We start from the raw sequence: 27,779 nt of genomic DNA, 5'->3' as shown, positions 1-27,779 counted from the left end.
TCGGATTCCTTCCTTACTCCATGTTCACCATCTCCAACCATAGTTGTGTCAACTTTAAAGTTCACAATTAATTTTTACAGTCCACTCTTGATTCGCCTATTGCGATCACACCATCGATCGCACTCTTCATTCTCACATATCTTATATGAAAGCAGAAAATACAGAAAAACTAGAGTGAATGTCACGTTTGACCTGTCTCTGGAATTATTATATTTATGTCCAACGTTTTAGCTTAGTAAGATGGTGCTCATAAACCAGAAATATTTGTCTTTCTGTAAATTAAAAATATTATTTTCCCGTACCTTTGGGCTGGCGACTAGGGTGCATGATGGTAATATCAAATGGCTGCGTGTACGTCCTCTGCAGTATGAACACATCACTGCCGTTCCATTTGTTGGCGCGGATGAGAGAATTGGAGCGCCAGTCCGTCCAGTACACGTGGTTCTCAAACAGTGCAACAGCAAACGGGTGCGATAGGGTCACATGGCCGCGCAGGACCTCGTGGTAGTCTGTGCCATCGTAGGTCGTGGTCTGGATAGAGTCCGATCTACAAAATATATACATAAGAAGCTTAATTGGTTTGTTCCCCTATCCTTCTTTGGCAGGTCTATTATTTTGTATGTCTATGAGTGTGACTCACCTTGCGTCTACCCAGTAAATCCTTCTGGCGGTATAATCCAATGTGATGCCGTTTGGCCACGCTCCATCGGACACATGGTCGACGCGCACTAGCACACGTCTCGCGTTGCCGGCGAGCGTGCAGCGCTCAATACGTGGGGAGGACACTTCCCAGTCTGTCCAGAACACTAAGCTACAAAAAAAGAATCAAAAATTAACAAAAGCAATTTTAAACTAAATCATAGTGTCCTTTTTATAGTTTGATCTAGAAATATTTCAATGGAGCTCAAATATAGACCAAATGGGTTTTTTATAACTTGTTCCTGTGCTTTGACCTCTCCAACTGTTCTCTCTCCACAAACCAGCCTCGTCTGATCTGGCACGCTGCGCAGCTGGAGGCAGGCGCATCCTGAACACACCTCACCCGATGAACCCTGGCACCCCTCCTAAATCATCAAAGCGAACCACTTGGGGTGACCTATGGCAGAGGTGTTGGTTATCCAATAAATGTTTCCCAGAGCGGCGGTACCTTAAACATGAGTCTTTTGAAGACCAAGGTCACTCATTCCTTTCTTTAAAAATACCCTCGAGACAGCATCCTTTAAGACGACATAGGTCCTGATGGGACCTCCCATGTAGAATTGATATAACAAAAAATTGCATATAAAAATAACTATTCAAAATAGCCGTATTGTGTAATTGGATTTCCCTGTTTTATATTATTAAAAAATAACCTTTAATGAATCTTAAATTGATGGTACATTGTAAAAAGTAGTTACCCGTCTCTAGGATCCACGGCGATGGCCCTCGGGCTGTCCATGTCTCCTGCTACGAGGGTTCTCCTGAAGCTGCCGTTAAGTCTGGCCACCTCAATCTGGTCGAGGTTGCTCTCCACCCAGTAGAGGTTCTGGGCGATCCAATCCACGGCCAAACCTTCGGCAGTTGCTAAACCGGTTTGGACGACCACTTCGATATTGCTGAGAGCTGGAAATATAATTATATACCCATGACAAAATAGAAAAGTGAAAAAAAGTTCATTAAAGAAAAGAGAAAAGTAACAAACAAACAACTGACGAACAAACGGCAAAAAAACAAAACAAAAAAACGACAAACAAACAAAACACAAAACAAACTAAAAACAAACTAAAAACAAATAACAACAAAACAACAAACAAACAAAAATCGAAAGACAAACAAACTAAAAACGACAAACAAAAAATAACAAACCTACAACAAAATCAATAAAAACGACAAACAAAAAATAAGAAACCGACAAAAAAATCAGTAAAAATATCAGCAAAAAAACAATAAAGGAAAGAAAATAAACAATTCTAACCTAACCTAGCCCTAAACTGTCTGTTTTGACACTGTTCTATTTTATCCAAAGATTTAAGAAATGAAACGAAAAGGAACTTCATTTTACAGAAAAAAATGTAATAGCTTCTGTGTGAACATCTTTGCGTAAAGCAGAAAACTGAGAGAAATAGAGAAGGTGGAACCTAACTCAACCTAACCAATTAACACGCCATTTTTCCTCAGGATTAGGTAGTGAGGATGAAACATCACACAACTCTGTTTGGGCAATAATGCACCACTTGCACTGCATTCACATTGTCTCATACATACCGACATCTACCCTGATGATGGCCACTGTAACGCAGCTAAAGGAGGAAGCGAAATACGGCAAAACAACTCAAAAACTAATTGAGATAAAATATACTCGTGACAATTTAGCTCTGGGCTGGAGCCCCAAAATACTTGATAAACTGACTTCATTCTGTCCACTGGAGGGCGGTCCTCTGTAATGCATGTAGAAAGTTGAGTCTGTTCTACGGGTATTTCAATGGAGCCCGCTCAAAGGAGCTAGCAGCATTGATCGCCTGCGCACCAGTGCATGAGTGAAAAGCTCGACAGACATGAGTTGAGTTGATATTGCCTTCCACTTTTTTTTCTGTAATATATGAAAAGATCTACAGGCATCTGTTTTTCGCCCTTCACATAATCCGGCCCTCTTCCAAGACCGGCATTAATCAATCCTTTCCTACAGCCCCTACCTTAACCAGCCTCATAACGCTGCCTCGTTGGTGATATAGTTCCTCTGTCTTTACACTGAACACTGACTCTCTTGTGAGATGTCACATAAAAAAATAAAATTAAAAAATAACTAGCGCTGATATTTGGCTAGTCGCAGGTCACCAAGGTCTACTTACATCCGCCAATCATGGTGCCCCGGTAGATCTTATCGTCTATAACGTCCGTCCAGAAGACCATGTTGGCCTCAGGTGTGTGGTAGAAGTCCAGCGCGATGGTGTTCTTCAGGGAAGAGATGAGCGCCTTTCCCTGCAAGCTCTGCAGGTCGATGCCGCGCAGTTCGTGACGATTGCTGAATATCACGTAAGGAATGGCGCCATCTGAAAATAAGTAATAATCAAGTGATTTAATTTCTTAAATCAATTAACAACCAGGAGCGCTAACCTTTCTATAGTATAATAGGCTATCAACAGTCTGCCTAAAACGTATCATAACACTAAGTTTCGCCAATCATATCCACCAAATTGTAAACAAAGGCATGAAAACACTAGGCTTCGTATTAATAACAACTAAAAACTTTAACTCCATACAAGCCATTAAACTGTTATACATATATCTAGTTAGAAGCATAATTGAATACAACTCAGTAGTTTGGTCTCCCTCTTACAAAATTCACATTAACAACATTGAGCGAATACAAAAAAAATTTCTACGTTTTATTAATTTTAAATTAAATATCCCACTAGAAGGCTTACAATATCATTTCTTATTAAATACTCTAAAAATACACACATTGGAAGACAGGCGTAAAATAAACGACTTAACATTTTTAATAAAAATTCTAAACTCTAAATTCTGCAAAATTCGACAAAATACACTGTTCCACTGCAACACACATAAGCGCAATTACATTGCGAACTCCCCAATACAACGGTTTCACACTATGGGAAACCAATACTTAGGTGATGTCGATATATATTTAATATCAACTTTGCGGAATTTTGTGGATCACGTAAAAGACTTATTTCAACACTATTCCTAAGTTATATTTTTGTAAACCAGTCAAATTGCTGTATTTTTTAATTTATGTTCTTGTTATTTTTAATTTTGTTTCTTGCATACATTATTTTTAATGTAATTTTATTTTTATTATTTCTTCCTCATGTTTCAAAACTGTCATTAAAATTGTACCAGCTACATGTAAAAGCCCTCTGGGCGTTAAATAAATAAATAAAATAAAATAAAATAACATATTTTTGACAAATCGCTCGCCAAACTGGGAACTCGAATCTGGAGAAGCTCATTGTTATTGGCAAAATCAAAGGCTGAAGAAGCGGAAGAAGGTCACCGATGCATCAAACTGATCAGATATCATTTGCTTCCGAAACTTTGGTGACCTGAGTGGAGCCTGGTTCATCAGAGAAATCGGAGGGTCAGCAATAAGGCGACAACCCAAGAATGTATTACTCCATCAAAGACAGAGTCAATAGTTGGTCTTTCAGAAGCTAGCCCGCAGATACATTAATCCTTCAGACCTCTGGCATATTGACGGTTATATTTCTTAAACATGCTGTCAGAAAGCCTCAAAAAGAATCCCTACACAGACCCTGAGAGATATCGTGGATTTAATGTAAACAAAAATAATTTTAAAATGCCATGATGTTTGGTTTTACCCATGCTCTTGCAAGTGAAGCCATCATCCGCCAGCATATAGCCGTCCAGACAGATGCACTTATGTCTGGTCTTCAGCTCGCGGCAGATTTGCGAGCAGGCGCCCCAGCGGAGGCAAGGGTGCGAAGATACGCACGACAGTCCATCCTCGCCGAGCAGCAGGCCGGCGGGGCAGGCGCACACGCGGCCCTCGGGCGCATTGTGGCACAAATGCGAACAGTCGGGGAATCGGGAACAGAGCTTCTCGTCTGGAAAGAACAATATTTATTATTAGCTATATTAAATCACATAAAAACTTATTTTTGGTACAGGAAGATAAAGAGTCCAATAAGCCAGCGGGGCTATGAAATCCCAGAATTGATAATTTGAATAGTTAGATAAATCCATAATTAAAATTGACATTATTTCTCATTAATAGCTTACCGCATCTCATCCCCTCGTCGCTGCCGTCCTCGCAATCGTCATTTCCGTCGCATAATCTGTCAGGCGTGATGCAGCGCGTGGCATTGTCACAACGCCGCATCGGCTTCTCGCACGCCGCAAACGCGTTCTCGGTGGTGGTGGACGTGACGCGATCGGGTGCTGACGTGGTCACGTATGTTGGCGGGCAGTTCTCCTCGTCGGAGCCGTCCAGGCAGTCCACGCGGAGGTCACATCGGAAGTCCTGAGAAGAAATGGGATGGATGTTACGTAATACATAATGTAAACCCTTCTTGAAAAATGATTACGAATCGTAGTATATAAAAGTGTCAGTCGCGTCAGGGGGCAAGTCTAGACTGTACCACACTGTACACGTACGAGTGAGCTCATTCAGTGAGCAAGTTGGGCAAGTGTGGACTGTTGAATCAAACATAAGTGTTCAGCCATGTGTATCTAGTTTGTTCTGAAATACATGTGATGTGTTTGGATGCCAAACACGGTCAAAGCCTTGGAAATGTTTAGTGCAATCATTTGGGTCTCACCGAAACGTTCCAGACGGTCCAACACAGTGAAATCGATAATCTTACAATATCGGATCCATACCGATACCTATATTATACCGATTTCCCGTGCTTGGTTGCGCTGTTGATAGCCAGACAAATATTGATAATACAATAAATAAGAATCGGTATTAACGGTTGTCAACAATTTTGTTCTTCTCAAAGTATGTGAGCATATAGTAAATGTTTTGGATGAGTTCTGACATCATTGGAACCCAGACCACTGATGACAGTTAAAGCTAAAACATTCAATGTCCGTATTGCAGCATTGCAGGAACCCAACTAAAAGAGGTTGTTTTAAGTTAAGTGATTGGACAAACCTTCCTGATGCAGTCCTTGTTCATGCACTGAAATTCGTGTGGGTTACACATCTCCTTCCTGTCTTCTGGAGACTGGTGGTGTCTGTTGACAAAAACACAGGTGTATTACAAAATCTTTCATTCATTGGCTTTTTATTAACTTTAACGAGAAAATTACCCAACATTTAACCACACGGCCATCTTATATTATTAATGCTGGAGAAGCAGTAGACTTAAAATTAGTTTGAAATAAAATTTTAAAATTAAAAATCAAAAATAGTAGACAGAAGAGACATCTCTGGTCAGTTTTGTATAGATTTTGCTCTGCGGGTGAGTGATAATGAATTACAGTCATCTTTGCATTAATCAGATGGATTCATCCGAATTATGTATATCGTTTGTCAAAAGAGGTCGATTTAAGACTAAAGGATTAAAATATTTTTTGTCACAATAATGTGGCAGTACTTTTGGAATTATAATGTGCTAATTCAAGATCATTCAAAATTCCACTCTCTTGAGAGCTGGTGGTGACAAATTATAATTTCATACTGCGAATGCAAATATTATTGTGCCGATCACCAGTCCGCTGCCGAATTTGTAGATTAAGGAGCTAAACTCAATGCGAGTGATATTTCTGGTGAGTCTTCTGTTTTTATGTATTTGGTTGCTGGATTATAAGTTGTTACTTCTCCTGCAGAGTGAATTTAATAATCAACCAATTTTTTTCATAGGGAATTAATTTCCCTGATGGTCTGTGTGACTACAAGCCAGATCATCACCAAATGCTATACCTATACTACGTCTCTCAGATATTCGTGATAGCTTTTAGATAGAGGTAAGTAGACCCGGTTCAGCGACTGCCAAACAAACAGTAAATCTAAAATAACTAATCAAAATGCTCAGATCGAAATGTAGATTCACCTGTTTCCCGCTCGTACTACACTAGTTACCGAGGACACCGAGTATATTAGTAGTTGTTTGTTACCTGTTGTTATGGCTGGGGGCCGGTATCTTGCCGGTATTAGGCGGACAGTTGACCTCGTCTGATCCATCGGGGCAATCCACAACCCCGTCACACTTGTTCTTCAGCGGGAAGCACGCCTCTTGGGGGACGCAGGATATCTATAACATTTCATCCACATCAGAACATCCAGAGTGCTTAGGGACAATAGATAATTTAAACAAAGATAAATATGGAAATGAAGCCTGCCGACTGCCGCCTATCAAAGTGGCGGAGCCAATGAAAGTTATGCAATTTGCAGTAGAATGGGTGAACGATCTTTTATTTCAAACTAATTATGGTTCATGGCCCATCTCTCTTGATTCTATTAACTACGGTAGATTAATATTACACCATTCAAAATGATCAGTTGAAGGTAGTTACCATAGTTTTAGGGTCGCACATGTCCGTGCATCCCTTCTCGTCGGAATCGTCACGGCAATCATCATGACCGTCGCAATAATAGTCGCTGGGCACGCAGTTGTTGTTGTCGCAGGTGAATTCTGTCACTGAACATTGCGGGTATTCTGCAACCAAATTAACGTGTCGTTACATTTGTCCGTCAAAACACAGGGACATCCCTAGCACGGTGGGTAAAAAATACACAAAAACATTCTTAATTTCACTATATAAATTAAAAAAAACTTAATACTTCTAATATTAACACACTTATCACGGCAAAGATAGTTCTATCTGTTCGACTGACTGTTCTTTAACAACAGGATAAGTTGTACATTTTATGCCGGCCCTACCTTATTTAACCTTTTGAACGCGTTAATTTGCTCCGTTTTATCTATACCTGTACGCGGTACATATTTTCAAATACCTATGCACGCAATTAAATGTCAAATTATAGCATTCTGGCATGATTTATTGGACTATATAGACAGAACAGATTATTCTCCACAGTATGAAAACAAATCCTCATGTGTCAACACTCTTAGATGTTTATAAAAACAAAAACATAAAATTTCATACAAAGACGTACCGTATCTTTTGAATGTGGTCCCGCCATTCACTCGGCGTGTGTGTACTTAGGTGATAGACACAAGTGGGACACCATGATCACTTATCATTTTTAGTTATGAAAAGTTGTGAATGACAAACTAGTACTAACGCCATCCGTTGACAAAAATGTAAACTAAAGGACTAAAAGACGCGAAGAGGCGCACTTGATTATCGATCTTTTTTTATGAAATACAATTTTATTTTTGAGAAATTCTTATAGATGTCAGCATCGTGATAGTTCTATGAAAGTCCAAGCGAGCAAGAAATACATTTATGACGAAAGAGCGCTGGAATATCGGCTGTCAAAGTTTCCGTATCAACTGTTGATACAGCCGCGTGTGGGTATGGACTTTTTGCCGTAACAACAGTTGATACGGCCGCGTGCAAAGAGTTAATGGCATGAAAGACATTGCTATCTGATATTTTTATATGAATATTATATACCGACCTCTTCGTAAAGATCCAAACTAAAGGTTAAATGAAATTACGATCAATCATTCCAAGAATAATCGTTTACCCGCACGTGTAGTCTATTTCTTCCAGTCCCAGATTAATTCCATACAAAACTCGTAAAAATTGATAGCACTGATAAAAAACATGTTCATGTACCCAAGTGTTTAGGAATTACAACATTTTTATTTAAACGCATTCATTTTATATGTGAAATCTATGTTTTTTTTAGAATATCAAACAATTAAGTACGAACATAGTTTTTTTCGATATTCCCGAACGGTTGTTTTCCGCATTCGTAGTTTATTTTAATAAGACCTTTCAAAAACGAGAGACAGAGGTTTCACTGCGTATACATAAACATACATTTTGACGGCCTCCATGGTCGAAGGGTAAGACTCGTGACTAGTAAACTGGAGGTAGCGGGTTCAAATCCCGGCGTGCGCCAGTAATTGTAATTGTGTTATTTCACAAATTAATAATTTAAAAATATTATATAATATATTTCCCGAGTGGAGGATACTCTCAGTATCGCCCTGGTGTAAGACCAACATTCAGAATTAAATTTTGCTTGAAATGGCTTTGGCCGTGTTTGGTGACCAGATCTGAATAGTCAGGTACTTCCCCATCTCCTCCCCCTCCCCACTACCTTCAGCCCCTCAACACACCCCCAATTGGGTATGCCATAGTATCACTGGCTCCAGATGGTTTGGAGCAGTTGGGACTCTTGTGCAGTTTCACATTTAAATAATAAATAATGTTCCTTATCCTCTTCGCTTTTCGTCATTTGTGTTTAAGAATATTATAACAAAAGGACAGTATATTGAATATGACTCCGCTGACATGACCAACTGTCGTTAAACCAAAACCTCCTAGATTACAAGGCCGGGACACTCATTCAAAGCAGCCTCCTAACTTGTATGGGATTTTCAAAAATGTTCTTTTTTTTTCAATTTATTCTTATTTATTAAAATGTTTAAATTAACCTTTCCCTTACTGTGCTAAAAAAATACACGCGTTCCGGTGCTGTGTAGTCAATACACATCTCAAAATAAGCGATTTAATATCGGAAAAATATGAACATTCATAGCTAATCGATTATGTTTATTATATTTTGTATAAAAGGTGATAATAATTGTAATTTAATTGCTGAAAACATGAAAAAACCATCGGCAGATGCTAAAGAAACGTGCGAGGGGTCCACATCTAACGACGGTTCGCGGCCAACTGGCTAGCGGCTGGCGACTGGCACAAACACAGCTGTGCGGTCGTAGGTATCGATGGTCTAAATCAAAAACTACAACTGCAGAAGTGTGGATGTCTCATGTTCCCGAATAGCGAATTAAAGCGGGACATCAATAGCGTGTCATTTCCTCGCACACTCTTCACGTATTAGTATCACACGGTTGATTGTATTGGTGTATTTGTACCTGATTTTTAACAAAAAACTCCGATTTTTAATTGAATTTGAAAACTATGTAAAATATTATTTTTTAATTCAGTGCATAAATGTATAACGGAGGAATACCTAAAATCTGAGACCAGAATTTATTATATTTATAGAGTTATTAAAGTTATTACAAGCAATGTGTAGTAAGTACACACCACAGATAAGGAAAGGTTAATGTAAAAAAATAAATGAAAATGCAATTTTTGGAGGTTTCCATACAAGTTAGAAGGCTGATTTGATTCAGTGTCCCGGCCTTGTGATCTAGGAGGTTTTGGTTTGACAGGAACGTTCAAATGCCAAAAAACCCAATCTAAGTGTTGTATGAATTGGGAAATACTTACTGCAGTCTCCATTCTCATCAGATGAGTCCGACTCTCCGCAGTCCAAGTCCGAGTCACATTTCCAGGCCAATGGAATACATCTGGGAACAAATAACAACTAAATATTACACAAGGATCACACAGTGTAAATTCTGAAGATAAAAATTACATTTCAACCAAAGGGGGTGACTAGTTTTAAGTAAGGGGGAGAGGAATGATGATTATTGTCGTATAACCCCACTTCTAAGGGATCGCCTACACTGGCTTCGATGCCATGAAAGAATAACAATTTATTATCTGCTTAATGACGTTCAAAGCATTGCAAGGAACGGTGCCAGTCTATATATCGGAACTATGTGTCCGATAAAACTTAAGCAATAGACAGCTTACTCTAAGGTCAGCAGATCTAGATGTTAGTAATCGTCTAATCGAACTTTCTAGGTCAAATCGACCCGTTTACTATGATCGCTCTATTCGTGTATCAGGACCGCTCATCTGGAATAGACTTCCCTCAGCTGTTACTAATCTCCAGAATTTGGCTGAATTTAAACGGGCTTTAAAAACAAAATTATTTAAAAAATCTTACAATTCATAAATCTCAACTTCTTTTCAATGTTTTAGAACCAGTCATATTCTCGAACTTTCGGTAATTGTTTGGTTTCGGTTGCCTCCTTATTGTACCTTTTTTAAATGTCTACTCAGAAGATTCTCATTTCTGAGCGCAAACTGCCTCCTGTTTTGTAGTATGTTTTAGTTTTAATGTTCTTGTTTTGTCCTGTCCTGCTGTTATTGTTATTCTAAGTTTAATCATCACTTTGTATAAACAGTATTATAATATTAGATCTGTATTGGGTAAGGCACACTGTACAAATAATTTTAAGAACATGACCACTAATACTAAATTACCATTTTTAAGTTTGTTATAGTAAATCGCACTTGTTGTGAAATGACACTAAACTGCGCTGTATAAATGCTGTGTTATTATTATTATTAGGAAGAGGAATTTATGATAAGGTTAGGATAGGAGATGCTCCCGATACATTCCAAACTTACATATTAATTTATGCTCGTACGCGTTATTTCTGCTCGATATTTCTAGGTAAGGTAAGACCTGCGGTCAATCGACAAAAATAAGCATTTCAACTTTAAAACAATACCGATTAAGAGAGAGGTAAATAGCTGACGTATTGTCAGGATGCGTCGGACAATCCCAGAACACCCAAATGTTGCCGAAATATCCCTAATGGATAATGCATCTGGTAGTTACGAATGTGCATCCCATGGATAACAAGCTGCGGAGAAGTGGATGGAAGAGATGTTTGGGTATGCTCACCTTCCCGAAACCTTACAGGTGAATTGACTAGCCGAGCAGGTGCTGTTTCTGCAATGTTGAGGGTCCTCATCAGTTCCATCAGCGCAATCTGGAAAATTAACATATTTTGCATGAAAATAATGCCACCTATTAAATTTTTAAAGGGTTTGTGCAGTAATGAATTTTGAATTACCTTTGTCTCCATCACAGACCCAGTAGTTGGTGATGCAGCGATTGGTGTCACACTTGAACTGATCATTACGGCAGACTATGTGTTCTAAAAACAAGAAATTTAAAAATAAATTCAAGAAATCCAGGGACAAAAAGCATGAAAAGTTCAAAGTCACATAAAAGGTTCAAAGTCATGAAAAAGTTTAGAGTCATGAAAAGTTCTAATTAACTAACTAACCATCATGCCGTTTCTCCACAGGGATCGGCAGAGAACAGACTGCCAAACAACTCAGTCTTGTTACACACCTCTTGATTCATAGCCCGACTCAATTATTTGGTAATATGAAAGGATTCAGCTATGCAAAAGTACAAAGTCATGAATAGATTGTATCATGAAAATTGTTCAATCATGAAAAAGTTCAGTTATGAAATAGTTAAAGCTCATGAAAAGGTTCAATGTCATGAAAAGGTTCAATATCATGAAAAATTTCAAAGACATGAAAAGTTTGTATCATGAATATTGTTGTCATGAAAAAGTTCAGCTGTGAAATAGTTAAAGGTCATGAAAAGGTTCAATGTCATGAAAAGGTTCAATGTCATGAAAAAGTTCAAAGTCATGAAAAGGTTCAATGTCATGAAAAAGTTCAAAGTCATGCAAAGATTCAAAGTCATGAAAAATTGAAGGTCATGAAAAGGTTCAAAATCATGAAAAAGTTCAAAGTCATGAAAAGGTTCAAAATCATGAAGAGGTTTCAAAGTCGATGTTCATGTCAATGTCCAAAGTGATGACAAACCAAACCGCAAAGTGACTTACCGCATATTCCACCAGGGTTGACGTCTTCATCGCTCCCATCCCCGCAGTCATCATCTCCATCGCACAGATACTTTCGACCAATACAATGCCTGAAATAAAACAATTAATGTTAACATCAGAAAAATCCCAATCTTTATTAGAAGTTCAAAAAAGATCACTTTTACGAGATTCTCGATAAATAGAAGTCTTAAGACATAGTCATCATTTGGGTTAGTCTGGTTCTAGAAGAGAATCGGCAAAACTAGAGACGTTTGACCTAAAAAGGCTAAGGAAGAAGAAAAAGAATTTCACCAACCTGAGTTTGCACTGAAACATGTCCTCCCCGCACCTAGATGGCGCCGTATAGTTTGTGAGAGAGAGACAAGTCTTCCCGACGGGTCCCGGAACACTGCCATCGGAGCACGCACAGACAGAACCCACCGGAGTAGGCAGGCAAAGCTCTGGACAAGGGGTCTCACGCTTGGAGCATGCATTCGAACCTGAAAATAAACAGAAAAACCATTAATAAAGACATACCAATGATAACAAACATTTGGTAAACAAAATAATTGGAGATAGTGAAGGGGAATCGAAGTGGAATAGAGATTTATATGAATCTGAGAAATCAAAGGGAATGGAAAAGATGGATTGATTCTCATCAATCAATAATTGAGAAAGGGGGAATTTAAAATAAGTTGATGACAGTCGAAGCAAGAGGAAAAGAGAATGATAAAAACCAAAGCAAAAGGAATGAAAAACAAGTTGAAGACTATCTAAGCAAGGGTAAAGGAATATTGATAGGTGTGTCAAATCTCAGCACTGCAAAGAATGGGAGAGGGCACCTGGAATGAGACAATCCAAAGTACTCATAAAAGGAGCAGACCCTAGACGAACCAAGAAACTACTCGATATGGACAGAAACTCACTGAGGGAACTGGTAGGATTACTAACGGGACACTGCCATCTCAGGAGATACATGCAGATATCGGGAGTGAAAAACACCAATAGATGCAGGAAATGTGGAGAGGATGAAGAGACTCCAATTCATCTATGGTCCTGCCCTGGTGGGAACTAAGCTCAGATACCTGGGGAGACATACAGTAGAACCAGAAGACATAGCCACATACCTAATAACAACCCTGGTGAACTTTATTAAAAGGACTGGGTTGTTGTTAAAGGATTGAGGTAAAATGGGAGATAGCACAATGGGCCTATGGCCTAAGTGCTCACGGGAACTATGTGTAAACCGTCTCCGCCCTTAAAAAAATATAAATTAAAAAAGGTTAAAGGAAAACAGGAAGATGAGAATCGGAGCAAATGCGAAGAGAAATGAGGTTGACAAAAATCGAAGAGAACAAGGAAGGATGGAAAAGAGAAAAGATCAAGGGGGAATGGAAAAAAATAATGAAGATAGATAGATGGGAATTGAAAAGAGAAATTCCTCACCAGTCTGCGCCAGATCGTCGTAGACCTTTAGGTCAAAGAGCGGCGGGCTCTCCTGGGCGAGAGTGGTGATAGCGCCGGTGCGCAGGTCGAGTCGCCTCAGCGCGCCGTGCTGGTACTCGGTCCAGAACAGGTAGCTGGAGTGGTAGGCCAGGCCGTACGGATGCGCCACCAGCGGGCCCGAGCGAACTACGCTGCGGTTCGTTCCGTCCAGCCCCGCACTCTCGATCTTGTCCAGCATCACATCACACCTGGAACAGACATTGATGATGGTGGATTACTTACTGCCCTGGCTAGAAGCCAATTACTTCAGCCGGTGACGGTCGGTCAGAAGATGGGACCTTGAAGATACTACATTCAGGGCAGTTTAATTATATTTAAGATATAGATAATACGGGATGTACAAAAAAAAACAAAAAAAGGTTGACCTGCAAATGGTGGCTTGTCTGCAGATTCTACCTTAATATTAAACACTTTGTCTTAATTAATGAGGAAGAAGGAGCATAATAGGATTTTTTTTATATATGATTAATGCATACCAGTAAATCTGTCCTTTCAGGTAGTCAATGGTTAGTCCGTTGGGCCAGTGAAGGTTCTCCTGCGCAAACACTGCGCGATGCGTACCATCCATCCACGCGAAGTTGATGCTGCTCCTCTGCCTGCCCTTGCCTGGCCACTCCGTCCAGTACATCAACCTGAAAGTGCATACAAAAAAATCTTAATCTCATTCCTACGGATGATATTTGCATTCAACCTTTTCAACGCAATCTATCCCACCACGTGGCACGTTTTAAGATGTTGTGTTTTAGTGAAACACATTGGATCACATATGCGACATCCGCTTACGGGGATATCCACCGGTAAATCATATACGCGACAACTGCACTTATCAGGTTAATATTTCTGTTATAAATTAACATTAAGATTTATGAATGATCATCTTTGACGCTGCAACCCTAAGGAGTCCTGGCGTCTACCTCCAGGAAACAACTCCACTTCTGTCAGTCAGTCTATTATTACAATTATGCTCAAGGATGCCGGGTTCACCTACAGTCACCTATGTTCAGGACTACCACCACTCCCTTGTCTCTCATGATAAACTAAAACTCGGCGAAGCAAAAGTGTAACTAACTTATGAACTAAACATAATGAATAAATTAGCCCTCGACAGGATGTAGGGCTACCGCCCCGGGGTTGGAAGAGACATTATCCCTCACGATAAACTAAAGCTAATCAGAACAAAAGTCTCACTAACCTAACTTATCAAAGTAACTTACCCCTTGACAGGATGCAGAGCTATCGCCCTCGGGCTAGACATGAGCATATCCCTCACGATGGTCTTCCTCTTGTCCATGGCGGCCAATGGGGCGGCACTGATGGTCCCTAGGGCCTCGTCCGTCCAGTAGAGGGCCCGTCCTATCCACTCCACGGCCAGACCTTCGCAACTGCCCAGGGCCAGAGGCCCATTCTTCTCCGCAGACAAGACTGTCTCTCGGCCTGTGCCGTCCACATGCTGGCGCTGAATCGTGTCTCTAGAAAATATTATAATTATTATACACTCCACACAGGAGGGCATAGCTATGGCATCTTTTGGGATGCTGTGGGGAAAGCATTTTTAAGGAAAGGAAGGAGAGGAAGTTCTGAAAAGGTAAAAGGTATGAGGTTTGGGTAGGAATCTAGGGATCAGCGTTGATTGAACAACCGTCGGTATTTGTCATAGTATTTGTCACATTTGATATTGTCCCATTTGCAATTTTAACATTTACAATTTGAATATTTGACATTGTCATATGTGACATTTCCATATTTGACATTGTCACATTTGACATTACCATATTTGACATTGTCACATTCGACATAGGAACTGCTGGCATTTTACATTCGGCATTGTCACATTTGAAATTTCACATTGTTTCATTTGACACTGTCACATTTGACACTGTCACATTTGACACTGTCACGTTTGACACTGTCACATTTGACACTATCACGTTTGGCACTGTCACATTTGACACTGTCACATTTAACACTGTCACATTTGACACAGTCACATTTGAACATCCATTCTCGGCCCGACAGCAACTTGTCAAATTTAATGTTGTTTTCCTGACCAGCCCTCAGGGGTGTGACATGTGACAGACGCGTAGATAAGGTTAAATGATCTTACTTCTGTACGTCTGAAAAATAGATGTAGCTCTCTTTCAAGTCAAAGTCCAGGGCCGAGGGCTGGCTCAGATCGGTGATGGGGATCATAACCTGGTGGCCTTGGTTGGCCGAGGTCAGGATGGCTTTTATCATAGCAGGCCGACCTTTGCCGTATATCAGGAAGATGGGCTGCGTTACCACTGAAAACAAAAAAAAAATATTGTATTTTTGTACAGGCAAAAATCGACAGGTAAGAATAATCATTCATTAGTTTGTCTTCTTCTCTTGTTCTTTTCTCTGTCATTCCGGTTCTCTTGTATAAGGAACCCATCGCTTCAACAAGGCGACTACAGACGTCCCACTTCAAACGATAAACGAAACAAGGCAATGTCAGTGAATTATTAATCCAATTTAATTAAAGTCAACTATTTAATCCACAATATTTACAGAACTATTTAAAGACCACAAACACTAGATTTCAAAATAATGATAACAAAATATTAGCTATGGTACTTACAAGTACATTCTCCATCGACATGCAGCTTAAAGCCTGGTTTACACATGCAGTTGGCGTACGGCACCATGGTCACGTTTCTGTAGCCCGGTATGCAGATGTGCTGACAGCCGCCGTTGTGAACCTTGCACGGGTGTTGAACTACAAACAAAAGCATTGCAATTTGAGTTACATTACAATATACATCAGACCGCCTGTTAAATCTCTTCTTAAATAGGAATACACTTGATGATCAGGAGTTCATAATAAATTCTTTGGTTCGATTAGGTGAGATTATTACAATGAATATCTAGCAGGACATACGTCCGTTCTATAGGAGACTCAAGAGTTATTATAGCGAGGGAAGATCCTGGAGATCGGCTAGCTCGTAACCATCCAGGTACAGCCGACTTGTTGTCTCTGTCATGTGACATTACTACTGCCACCTATGGAATTATCTTAAAACTACATAAACTAAATATCAATAACTTATATCTACACACTCTACTGACATCTGTTGAGCAGTATTGAAACAATTATTTATAAACACTACACTAAGGTTAGGGTGTTTCAATAAAATTTATTTATTTAGAATTAACGGCACAAGTGCCATTAACACACATGATAGTTATTGACATAGTACAATATAGAAAGAAGAAAGAAAAGAAAAATTATATAAGTGAACAAGACAAAAGAAAAAAGAATATACATTAGTATAAAGTTTTGAAGAAGAAACAGTAACAATAACAAAAAAAACCTGTTACGCAGTGACCTTGTGAAAATATGTTCTGCTAAATTGTTTAATTAGTACTGCTTTATACTTCAATAGAGGCTTATTAAAAACATCAGCTAACATAGCATAAGAGTTACCAATTCTGTATAAACTATTAACAGAATCATATCCTGAAACTGTAGTATAATTGTCACAATAATACAACCTTGGTCTAATGGAAGGATTTTATTTTTAGGATTAAAATTTATAATAGTTGATTGGTGCCATTTTGAAATTTAAATGGTCTCCGTTAAACTCTGACTCAAGGCCCGTTTCAACGTTTTATCAAATTGCTATCAGCAGTCAAGCGTAACTGTCATTTTGCTGTGCTTAACAGATGATTACAATTTGATAGAAAGATGAAACAGACTATTAATCGGAGGATGTAACGTAGATCTTTCAAATCTTAAAAAAAAAAATGATGCTGATTGGCAATTTGATGACAATGTTACATTTGAAATTCTATAAAAACAACGCACCGAAAAATCGTCGTTTAACCTTTTCATCACTTTCCTGATAGTTATAGGATAACGTATAATAAAATGAATGAACATATATGTGCATGTAGCACTGAGGGTACGGATTATTTGCGCACATATATGTGTCTGTAGCGGCGAAGAAGTTAATGGTAAACCAATTTCAAATATGACGAAAGTCTCAAAAATCGTAATATCAAGAACCATCATCATAATATTTTTCGCTTATTCAAGACCGCCAATCAAAAAGCGCAAACACATAAAAAGGTACAAACCATCGGGCTGTCTCTGCCTGTGAAAGACGTGCACTGTGTACGGTCGGGAGATGTTCCGGTTGATGAAATCGTGATCGTGCGCATTGTGCTTGTTCAGGCGTATGATAGACTGGTTGTGCCACGACGTGACAAACAGGCTCGCCTCAAACACGGTGACTGAGTACAGATTTTGTACCTGCGATACAAAAAATAAGCACAACATTAAATTCATTCAGATTATTTTTGTCAGTTAACTGATAGCTCTATACACTGGCTATATTTGCTAAATTTATATACATGGGAACCATTAATTGGATAACCAGCACCTCTGCTGTAGGTCACCCCAAGTGGTTCGCTATGTTTGGCAGGGGTGCTGGGTCATCAAGAGAGGCTAGTTTGCGGAGACCCTTTGACTCCAGCTGGTCTCTCTCGACCCATTGTCTTGAACCGCAGCGGGATGGATGGATTCATACATTCGTCACTCCTGAACGCTAAACCTGAACCTTGATTTCTACCCACCCCTAATACCTATTTCCTTCCCAGAACTTCCTTTTCTTAAAAAGACCCTCCACACAGCTGAAATAAATTATTTTTTTCAGGGCCTCCTGTATGGGTATTAGAGAAGCAGTAGACTTAAAATTAGTTAAAATTTAAAAATTAAAAATAGTGGACAGGATAGACAACATCTCTGGTCAGTTATTGTATAGATTTAGCTCTGCAGGTGAGTGATAATGAAATTCAGTTGCCTGTGCATTAAGCAGCTGGATTCATCTGAATTATATTGTTTGACAAAAGAGGGCACCACAATTCCTGTTTGGTCGATTTATGACTAAAAGATTTAAATATTTTTGTTGCAAGAAAGTGACAGTACTTTTTGAATTACAATGTGTTAATTCAATTTTATTCTAAATTCTACTCTCTTAAGAGCTTGTCGTGACAGATCATTATTTCATGGTGCGAATGCAAGTTTTATTGTGCTGATTACCGTCCGCTGCCGAATTTGGAGATTAACCTTTAGCATAAGGAATTACTGCCAATCTCAATGCGAGTGATATATTCGGTGAGTTCTCTGTTTTATGTATTTGGTGGCTGGATGATAATTTGTTACGCTGCCTGCAGAGTCAATTTTTGTAATCAACCTTTTTTTTCATGGGGAATTAATTATTCCCTGACGGTCTGTGTGGCTTACAATCCAGATCATTACCAGGTATATTTAAAAAAAAAATTACTTGGTACAGACGCGTGTTTTGAATATAGTTAGACAAGTTAGTGCAAACAAGTATAAAGCAATAGTTGAAAATTAATGGAAAGCCCTGAATATATCATTATAGTCACATAATGGGTCTAAAAATAAAGAGTTGTAATTCGTATACAAAAAAAATGGTCATAAAATAAAACTTACAGGGTGTCCCTTTTTAATGGTCTTTCTATTCTTCCCGTTGTAGTCGACTCGTTCCACGAAATCCAGGTACGTGTCCACCCAGTACACGTGCTGCGACGGGATGTCCACGGCCACGCCGTACGGGTATACGATCTTCTGCTTGACAATGGGCTCACGACCCGTACCGTTGAGGCCGCAACGCTCTAGCGTTGGCGCGGAGTGACCCCATTTGGTAAAGAACATTATACTGGAACAAAATGAAAATTCTTTAACCATAGAATAAGAAAAACACTAGAAACGTGACGTGGGAGTGTTTTGTGAACCTAAAGTCTGACCAATGGGGCCTTAAATTTCCAATAACTGTATTTCATGATCATTAAAAAATGCAAATATGATGGCGATATACAATGCCAGACAAGTGTAAGAGAGACAGAGTAAATATGAATACATTATACCAAATAATATTGAAAATTCATTTTCAAGTGATTTTTCAAAAGATTCTTCATAAAAACAACTATTTGGCAGTCCAACTCCTTACAGAAACGGTGTAATGGTTAGGTTAGGCTATGTTAGGTTGAGTCCGTCCGTCCTCTCTGCCTAACCCCAGGTAGGATGGTTAGGTTAGGTTGCCTAGTGTCTGGTGAAATAAATGACAAAGTCTTACCCTCGAGTGGGATCCAGCGCAATGCCCCTCGGTTTACTGAGCTCCACCTCAAGAAGCACGTCGCAGGCGTCCAGGGTACTGTTACAGAGGATTATGACCTCTCTGAAGTCGTCCAGAAAGTACCAATTGCCAGACACCCAGTCCAGGGCTATTTGATGTATTGCTGAAACATAATGAAATATTATGATGAATAATCTATACAATATATAAAGCCTGTGACAGACCACGCTATATTCTTGTGGCTTGCTCGATTGTATGGCGAGCGAAACACTGTAATAGGTCAAGCCATGATGCGTATAGCGTAATCTGTCTTTTTGCAATTGTTTTCTTTTTATCAAATAATGTATCTTATTATTCATGTTTATATTTGTAAGACTTTTCTCCAGAAGAGCTTCTTTGTTTAAAAAAAAAAAAAAAATCCAATTTATAGAGTAAGCTATTTTGCTTCTCAGCTTTGTTGGGCAAGTTCATTTTTTCAATCACAAAAATAACCCAGTTCCAAATATTTAAATTTGAATTATGTCCATATTACAACACCTCTGACAACAAATTCTTCGTGGCTTCGCTTACGAGTTTGAACGCTTGTACAAGGAGTTTAAACAGAGTTGGGTTGTTAAGTTCATCTCCATATTTGTGATGTATGGTACGCGGCGTTATTTTTAAAATTAATTTAACTAGACAGGGCTAATCTAGTATAATACATCAATGCATTAATGATTATTTTTAGACAAACCTGAATACATACCATATACGAAAAACAACAATTCAAAGAAATAACGACTTTTACATTACTATATATATGCTGTCATAGAGACTACATTGAATATCAGATCTACAGTGACATTAGCGCAAATGATTCTGATTTTGTCCTCTATACAGTTTTCAGACGGTATTAAAGCATGTAAATGAGTGCCGAGCACGGTCGCAGAAATTGGCGTGCACGTGTGCTCGATAAACAGTCCGCTGGTAATGGAATTACATGTTTTTAAATTTATAATATTGATCATGCAAAAAAATTTATCAAATCTAAATAAATATAAAATTTCAAAGTAGTTACATTCTAGTTCTGGGAACATGGAGGGCGATGGCATCACCCATCTGTCATTCAGGTCGTCTACACTGGAGCAACTCAACCAGGACTTGGTCACCTTGTTGTGGATGTAGCACACCGACCTGCAATCAGAACCAGTTAAAGGACCACTCGAGGAAACAGTGTTTAAAAAAAAAAACGCCTTGAGCGATAGAGATTTCCAGTTTTAGATTCGGCGGCACTCATTACAAAAATTATACCCCCAAATATTAACACAGACTGCTTACTGTGGTTTAAAACCAATATATCCACCTATATTTCATTTTAATTGATGAGTTTATAAATTTTAGGTTATTATAAAACCTAAAAATATGGGATGAACGGTGAAATAAAATTGAATTCATTGGCTTTAAACCACAGTAAGCAATTTATATATTTCTTTATTAATATTCGGAGGTATGGTTTTTGGAATGTGCACGGCTGTATACAAAACCTAATATCCAGAAATCTGTATAGCTTGAGAGGTTAGAAATAATAATAATAAATAACAAAATTATAAAAGTTTTCAACTAGCAATAATCGCACCTCGGATAAACCTCATTGGTTACGATATAGCCACTGCGCAATGTTAAATAACAAAAATTATAATGGGTATAATTATAGTAAGTACAATTTTGTATTTATTATGCTTATATAATGCACTTGAATAATGTGGATTGACTAGATGATCATTTGTGGAAAAGTGTGTGGAAGGGTTTAGTTTTTCCTATGTTGAAGATTTAACCCGGACATAAAATCGAAAAAAAAAAAATTTAAAAAAAGGTACAATATATTATTGTCCAAAAAAAAAAAAGGTAATTAAAACTTTGAAATATGAACAATTCAAAAAGCAAATTAACTCCCTGAAAATTGGATAATGATATATGCGTGCCTTTAATATGCGTACACTTAATATGTACTATATGGCATTTAGAAAAACTTTGGCTATTGTTATAATACTAACTCTCTAAAATTGTGTAGATTGAATTATGTTTGTAGTTAAATTGAAGATTATATTTAAAATTATGTTTGTAGTTAATTTGAAGATTGAATTATGTTTGTAGTTAATTTGAAGATTGAATTACGTTTGTAATTAATTTGAAGATTGAATTATGTATATGTATTTAATTATGTTTGTAGTTAATTTGAAGATTGAATTATGTATATTTAATTATGTTTGTAGTTCGTTTGAAGATTGAATTATGTATATTTAATTATGTTTGTAGTTAATTTGAAGATTTAATTATGTTAATTTGTATGTTGAATTGCGTTTGTAGTTATTCAATAAGGAGTATTATTTACACATCACCTTTTAAGCATTATTATTTTTTTTTATACACAGGATGGGGCAAAAGTAATCACCCAATGTTCTTTTGCTGTATTTTTTTAAATTTTTTTATAAACTTTGGTACTGCTTGTTATTCCGCGTTCTTGAGGAGTAAACCGATTCATGTCTTGTCGATTTGTATTCTGCGTTTTTTTACTTCACAAACGTCAAAACCGAATTGACATTTGGCGCAATTTGCAAAAGTTATAGCGTTTTCCAACTGGGTGATTACTTTTGCCCCACCCTGTACTTATTCCTCCCATAAACACGAGCTTCTGGAGCTCACCTTATGGAGTAGTAAAATAATTAGGAATAAAAATTATATTTATTTTGCATACTGCTATAATTTAAAATCTTGTATTATTTTGAAATAAATAAAAAATAATAATTACCGGTTAGCAAAATTGAAGTCCAGGGCATGAGAATTGAGTAATTTGAGGGTAGAGTTTCCTGGCCATGGACTCCCGTCTAGCTTCAGTATCCGGATATCTCTCTGAGTGGAGAACACCAGCGAAGGCTCTTCGTCAACAGGTTCTGAAATCATAAACAATTTGTTACATATAAGATTTGTAACAAGGTGTGTGCATCACTTTACTTACATCGCATCTATGGTTTTGGTGTGTGGGACCTTTAAGTACCTACACATTGTCATTTTGCTATTGGTCAAATTGACAGACCTGGAATTTTGACTTGGAGAGTTGCCAAACCTAAGGGAGCTAGAATCTGTGATTTGCATTGGAAACAGTGGCCATTCTTTGATCACCAGCCCAGAGCAGCGGGCATTCCTCTCGGCTGAGGTTCGACGAACACATTCGCCAATTTTTTTGAGCGTCAGCTTTGCATATGGAGCATTGACCATTGGGATTGATGGAATCGGATGGCATCTGCCGATCCTCATTGGTTAAGAGGGACCCTTTTGGAGACCAGCAGCGTGAGGCTGTTTTGCATTGGACTACAACATTATTTTTTGGATAAATTATAAACTGGGAGTTGCTGTGAAGAACCGGAATCTACTACTTTGCATCAAGAACGAACTGGTATCACACCTTCATTTTACCTATGCAAGCCCTTTGCCAGGCAGATATAATGCAGGGTTTTCCAATAAGAGGTGTTATTTTGATATTCAATCGTAAAAGATCAATGGTTTCGTTGCTTGTGTGGCCGTCTTGTTGAAAGTAAACGTTGTCCAGATCAATACCATCCAATTCCGGCCATAAAAAATCATTAATCATCTCTCGATAGCGCAATCCATTCACCGTAACTGTTGCTCCAGCCTAATTTCAGAAAAGTAAGGTCCAATGACTCCGCCGGACCATAAACCGCACCAAACAGTCACACGTTGAGGATAGAGAGGCTTTTCAACAATAACTCTTGGGTTTTCCGAGCCCCAGATACGACAATTTTGCTTGTTGACGAAGCCACCGAGGTGGAAATGAGCCTCATCACTCAAGATGATTTGCATTTGACTCACTCAAGTGAATTTTAATAATTTCAATGCGTTGTTGAAGCATGTATCGTTCCATTTTTATTAATGGCGTAGTTTCTACTTGTCAAATGTCAAAAAATGACAGCTTCAAAAGTAACATCTACCGAAATAGCGGGCTATTCAAAATAACACCTCTTATTGGAAAACCCTTTAGTAGGATGCTAATTAATTTCTTTTTTTTTTTTTTTTGTATTAGGCAATTCACCCTAAAAAGAGTGCTATGTGCCGTTAAAATTAGGGGAGATGGTTATAATTTTATGGGAAATCTATACGGGAATAGGAAATCTCAAATATTGAAGTCATTCAAGTCTATGAACTTGTATAGAACTGAGAAAATGCGAGAATTGTTAAGAGAAAGTAAATAAGGAATACTAAGGGGAGATTGGTGGGTGATTTTTATAAGTAAACGATAAATGCCTTTGAAAGATGAATGATTTTTACAATTAAAGAAAACATGATCAAGAGTCTCATTTTCCATGCCGCACTGGCAGAGTGGACTATCTAGGACCCGGATTTTAAACAAATGGGATGCAATGGAGCAATGACCAATTCTCATTCTCGAGATACAGGAAATAAATCTTTTGGATTTTTTCTTGCCGTGGAACCAAGGTTTACTTGGTATATGATTTTGTATTCCAGCATAAAAAGCACCAGTTCGGGTTTTCGTGTTAGACCAATTTTCTTCCCAGGAGCGAATCATATTGGATTTAAGAATTGGGATGACGTCAGAGATAGGAATTCTAAAATCTAAAGGATTAGAGCCAGAAATTGTTCCAAGTTTAGCTAGAGAATCGGCTTTCTCGTTACCCTCAATTCCCAAATGGCCAGGGACCCAAACCAATATTGTCTCGAAATTTAATTCATTTAAAGATTTAAGGGTGTTTCTGATATTATAAATAATATAGTCTTCTGGTTTATGGATATTTGAGGAAATTTTCAACACTGCGCTTAGTGAGTCAGTGCACAGTAAGGCTCGTCGAATATTGAAAAGCTGGATTTGGCTCAAAGCTTGTTCAATTGCGAAGCATTCTGCAGTAAATATAGAAATTTCTTTAGGCAATTTATAAGACAAATCTAAATCGAATTCGGGAATGTGTACCGCAGCTCCACAATCTTTGTTATCAGACTTAGAACCATCTGTGTAAATGAGTGAAAATTCTGGAAACTTAGAAGATGTAATGTTTTTAAATTTTTCCTCAACATTTTGATTAGATGAGGTTAAAATATCAGTTCGGAAGTCTGAAGTTATAACATTGGGGATATAATTGATAGAATCAAATGGGATAGTGAAAATAGGAAGGATAGGATCTTTTTGTAGATTTTGGAGGGAAGAGGACAGAGATTTGAATGAAAGAAAACTTTTTAGAAGGAGAGGAAGTCGATTTTTATCTGTCGATCTTTTTTCGTTATTTATGTTATTGAACAAATAATCAAGGCTTTGTTCTAAAGGGTGACGCGATACAGAAAAAGATTTAAAAATATATTTATCAGCCAGGAATTGTCTCCTCAGAATTAAGGGGGGATCAACACATTCTACCTGGAGAGAATTAATTGGAGAAGATTTCATCGCTCCAATAATTATTCTGAGCGCTTTCGACTGAATTCTTTCAAGTTTTTTGTCCAAATATTTAGGAAGAGGATCGAAAAGAAATGTTCCATAATCCAAATGGCTTCGCACTAGAGCACCATACATTAATTTAAGAGTAGTAGGATGAGATCCCCACCACACTCTGGAAACAGCTCGCATAATATTTAGCCCCTTTTCACACTTAGCCGAAATGTTCTGAATATGCGGGAGCCAGGAAAGTTTATGATCCAAAAGTAGTCCAAGAAATTTAATTTGCTTAACGATTTGAAGAGGGACATTATCAAAGCAGACAGAAAAGGGGGGTATTTTTCTTTTGCGCGTAAAAGCCACTACTTTGGTTTTAGACGTAGCTAAATTCATCCCATTTGTCAACAACCAAACTTTAATATTATGTAAAGCCAAATTCAATTCCTTCGCAGCGCGCGATAGATTTTTGTGTGATAAATATATAAGGAAATCATCAGCAAAATAAAGTCGCTTGATAGATGAAGGAATTACATTGTCTAAATCACTTATATATATATTAAATAATAATGGACTGATTACGGACCCCTGAGGTAACCCCTTCCATAGTTTGCGATTTATCGTTTTTGAGGAAAAGTGGATAATAATGGATAGTCTGTTAGTAAATTAATAATAAATTGAACTAGTTTTAAGGGAATTTTTATTTTAATTAATTTTTTTTTTTTTTTTTTTTTTTTTTTTGTTATTTGTTTTTGGGGTATTATGCCGTGTTGCGCTAACTCCTTCTTTAGCCAACGTTTCGGACAGCATTGCAGTGTCCATCATCAGGGCAGATGTCTTATTTGAGGTTGTGTTAAAATGTGAGCTTAAGTATGAGGTTGTGATACCGTGTTGCCAGCTCCAACCCTCTGAGCTGACATTAACGTATCATTTTTTTATTTAAAGTGGTTTTCTTCGTTTAGCTCTGGTGTATCCGTCAATTACCGGATACCAAGAACTATTAAGCTTAGCTCCATCGTCTCTATTAATGTTTACGGGATTTTTATGAATTTCAATGGCCTCCGTAATCAGCCGTGCTCTATAAGTTTTCGGTCTCCCCAGGATTTCAGGAACAAATCCAAAGTAATGCCCGGTGTCAATCAAATGCTCGGCAATTGCCGATTTGTCAGGGTGGCCGAGTTTACAAGCTCTGAAGTGTTCCGAAATTCTTTTGGAGATAGTCCGCTCTGTCTGGCCTACATAGACCTTGTCACATCCGGAACAGCTGAGTTTATACACTCCATCTGTTTCCAGAGGAAACTTAGTCTTTGCAGACCTCAGTAAGTCCTGTATCTTTGTTGTTGTTCCGAAGACAGTCTTGATATTTTCCTTTCTCAACAGCTTGGCAATTTTGTCTGTCACATTGTGCACATAAGGCAGGAAGGCACAGCCTTTCGACTCTTGTTCAACTCTGTCTTCGTTTGGTGCAGATTTGGCTCTTATGATTTGCCTTGTCTGACTTGCTGGGTAGCCGTTACGCTCCAGTGCATCGGTCAGCTTCGTAAGTTCCGCTCCGATTTTATGTTCTTCGCATATTCTGGTCGCTCGGGTCACCAATGTATGGATAAGTCCTCTCTTCTGCGCTGGGTGGTGGTGCGAATCAGCGTGTAAGTACCGATTCGTATGGGTTGGTTTCCTATATACAGTATGCCCTAGGCTACCATCGTGTTTCCGCATCACCTCCACATCTAGAAAGGGCAGGATTTTATCTTCGTTTTCCAGTTCCATTGTGAATTTAATTTTGCTGTGGAGAGAATTAAGATGGTCCAGGAATTCGTTTAGTTTCTCCGTTCCATGAGGCCAAATGGCGAAGACATCGTCGACGTAGCGCCACCATACTTTAGGGACAGCCGAAGCTGTGTCGAGTGCCACTTCTTCAAACTTCTCCATAAAAAAGTTGGCTAGTACTGGCGATAACGGACTGCCCATCGCAACTCCCTCCAATTGCTCAAATAGTTCACCCTGAAATGCAAAGTATCCCGTTTTGAGGCAGTGTTCAAAAAGTTTGCAAATGTCTTCCTCATATATCTCCCTGAGCATTGTCATGGAGTCTTCTAGAGGCACATTTGTGAAAAGTGACACGACGTCAAAGCTGACCAGAATATCTCCTTCCTCAGTCTTGACTTTCTTGAGCTTACTTATCAGATCTGTTGAATCCTTAATCCACGATTCAGTTTTACCAGTTTGCATCTGCAGTAATCTTGAGAGGTATTGGGAAAGTTTGTATGTAGGAGCGCCAATAGCGCTGACAATCGGTCTCATCAAAGATACAGGACTTACTGAGGTCTGCAAAGACTAAGTTTCCTCTGGAAACAGATGGAGTGTATAAACTCAGCTGTTCCGGATGTGACAAGGTCTATGTAGGCCAGACAGAGCGGACTATCTCCAAAAGAATTTCGGAACACTTCAGAGCTTGTAAACTCGGCCACCCTGACAAATCGGCAATTGCCGAGCATTTGATTGACACCGGGCATTACTTTGGATTTGTTCCTGAAATCCTGGGGAGACCGAAAACTTATAGAGCACGGCTGATTACGGAGGCCATTGAAATTCATAAAAATCCCGTAAACATTAA

The 27,779-nt window shown here is 38.5% G+C and overlaps 1 protein-coding gene and 1 pseudogene across 2 annotated transcripts in view; both read right to left on the bottom strand.

Moving 5' to 3' along the window:
• The window catches only part of LRP1 (LDL receptor protein 1), a 325,177-nt gene that overhangs the window by 143,947 nt on the left and 153,451 nt on the right, over positions 1 to 27,779 (bottom strand). For both annotated transcript variants that reach the window (XM_089648596.1, XM_089648597.1), the window contains exons 7-30: positions 22,520 to 22,661; positions 20,789 to 20,904; positions 19,732 to 19,894; positions 19,089 to 19,314; positions 17,708 to 17,882; positions 16,209 to 16,346; positions 15,714 to 15,891; positions 14,824 to 15,078; positions 14,086 to 14,241; positions 13,550 to 13,797; positions 12,420 to 12,603; positions 12,125 to 12,213; positions 11,333 to 11,416; positions 11,161 to 11,248; positions 9,849 to 9,928; positions 6,984 to 7,126; positions 6,585 to 6,721; positions 5,621 to 5,702; positions 4,744 to 4,984; positions 4,323 to 4,568; positions 2,829 to 3,029; positions 1,398 to 1,602; positions 641 to 811; positions 303 to 547 (exon numbers count right to left, since the gene is read on the bottom strand). In XM_089648596.1, the coding sequence (XP_089504722.1) occupies positions 303 to 547; positions 641 to 811; positions 1,398 to 1,602; positions 2,829 to 3,029; positions 4,323 to 4,568; positions 4,744 to 4,984; positions 5,621 to 5,702; positions 6,585 to 6,721; positions 6,984 to 7,126; positions 9,849 to 9,928; positions 11,161 to 11,248; positions 11,333 to 11,416; positions 12,125 to 12,213; positions 12,420 to 12,603; positions 13,550 to 13,797; positions 14,086 to 14,241; positions 14,824 to 15,078; positions 15,714 to 15,891; positions 16,209 to 16,346; positions 17,708 to 17,882; positions 19,089 to 19,314; positions 19,732 to 19,894; positions 20,789 to 20,904; positions 22,520 to 22,661 (3,993 nt within the window). The remainder of the gene's footprint in view (positions 1 to 302; positions 548 to 640; positions 812 to 1,397; positions 1,603 to 2,828; positions 3,030 to 4,322; positions 4,569 to 4,743; positions 4,985 to 5,620; positions 5,703 to 6,584; positions 6,722 to 6,983; positions 7,127 to 9,848; positions 9,929 to 11,160; positions 11,249 to 11,332; positions 11,417 to 12,124; positions 12,214 to 12,419; positions 12,604 to 13,549; positions 13,798 to 14,085; positions 14,242 to 14,823; positions 15,079 to 15,713; positions 15,892 to 16,208; positions 16,347 to 17,707; positions 17,883 to 19,088; positions 19,315 to 19,731; positions 19,895 to 20,788; positions 20,905 to 22,519; positions 22,662 to 27,779) is intronic.
• LOC149410159 (U4 spliceosomal RNA) lies at positions 21,278 to 21,391 on the bottom strand (annotated as a pseudogene).

Source organism: Hesperophylax consimilis, chromosome 28 (assembly GCF_061612785.1).
Source record: "Hesperophylax consimilis isolate HC1 chromosome 28, BYU_Hcon_1.0, whole genome shotgun sequence".
NCBI classification, from domain to species: Eukaryota; Metazoa; Arthropoda; class Insecta; order Trichoptera; family Limnephilidae; genus Hesperophylax; species Hesperophylax consimilis.
The sequence above is the reverse complement of the archived record's forward strand: the minus strand, read 5'-3'. Positions and strand labels throughout refer to the sequence as shown.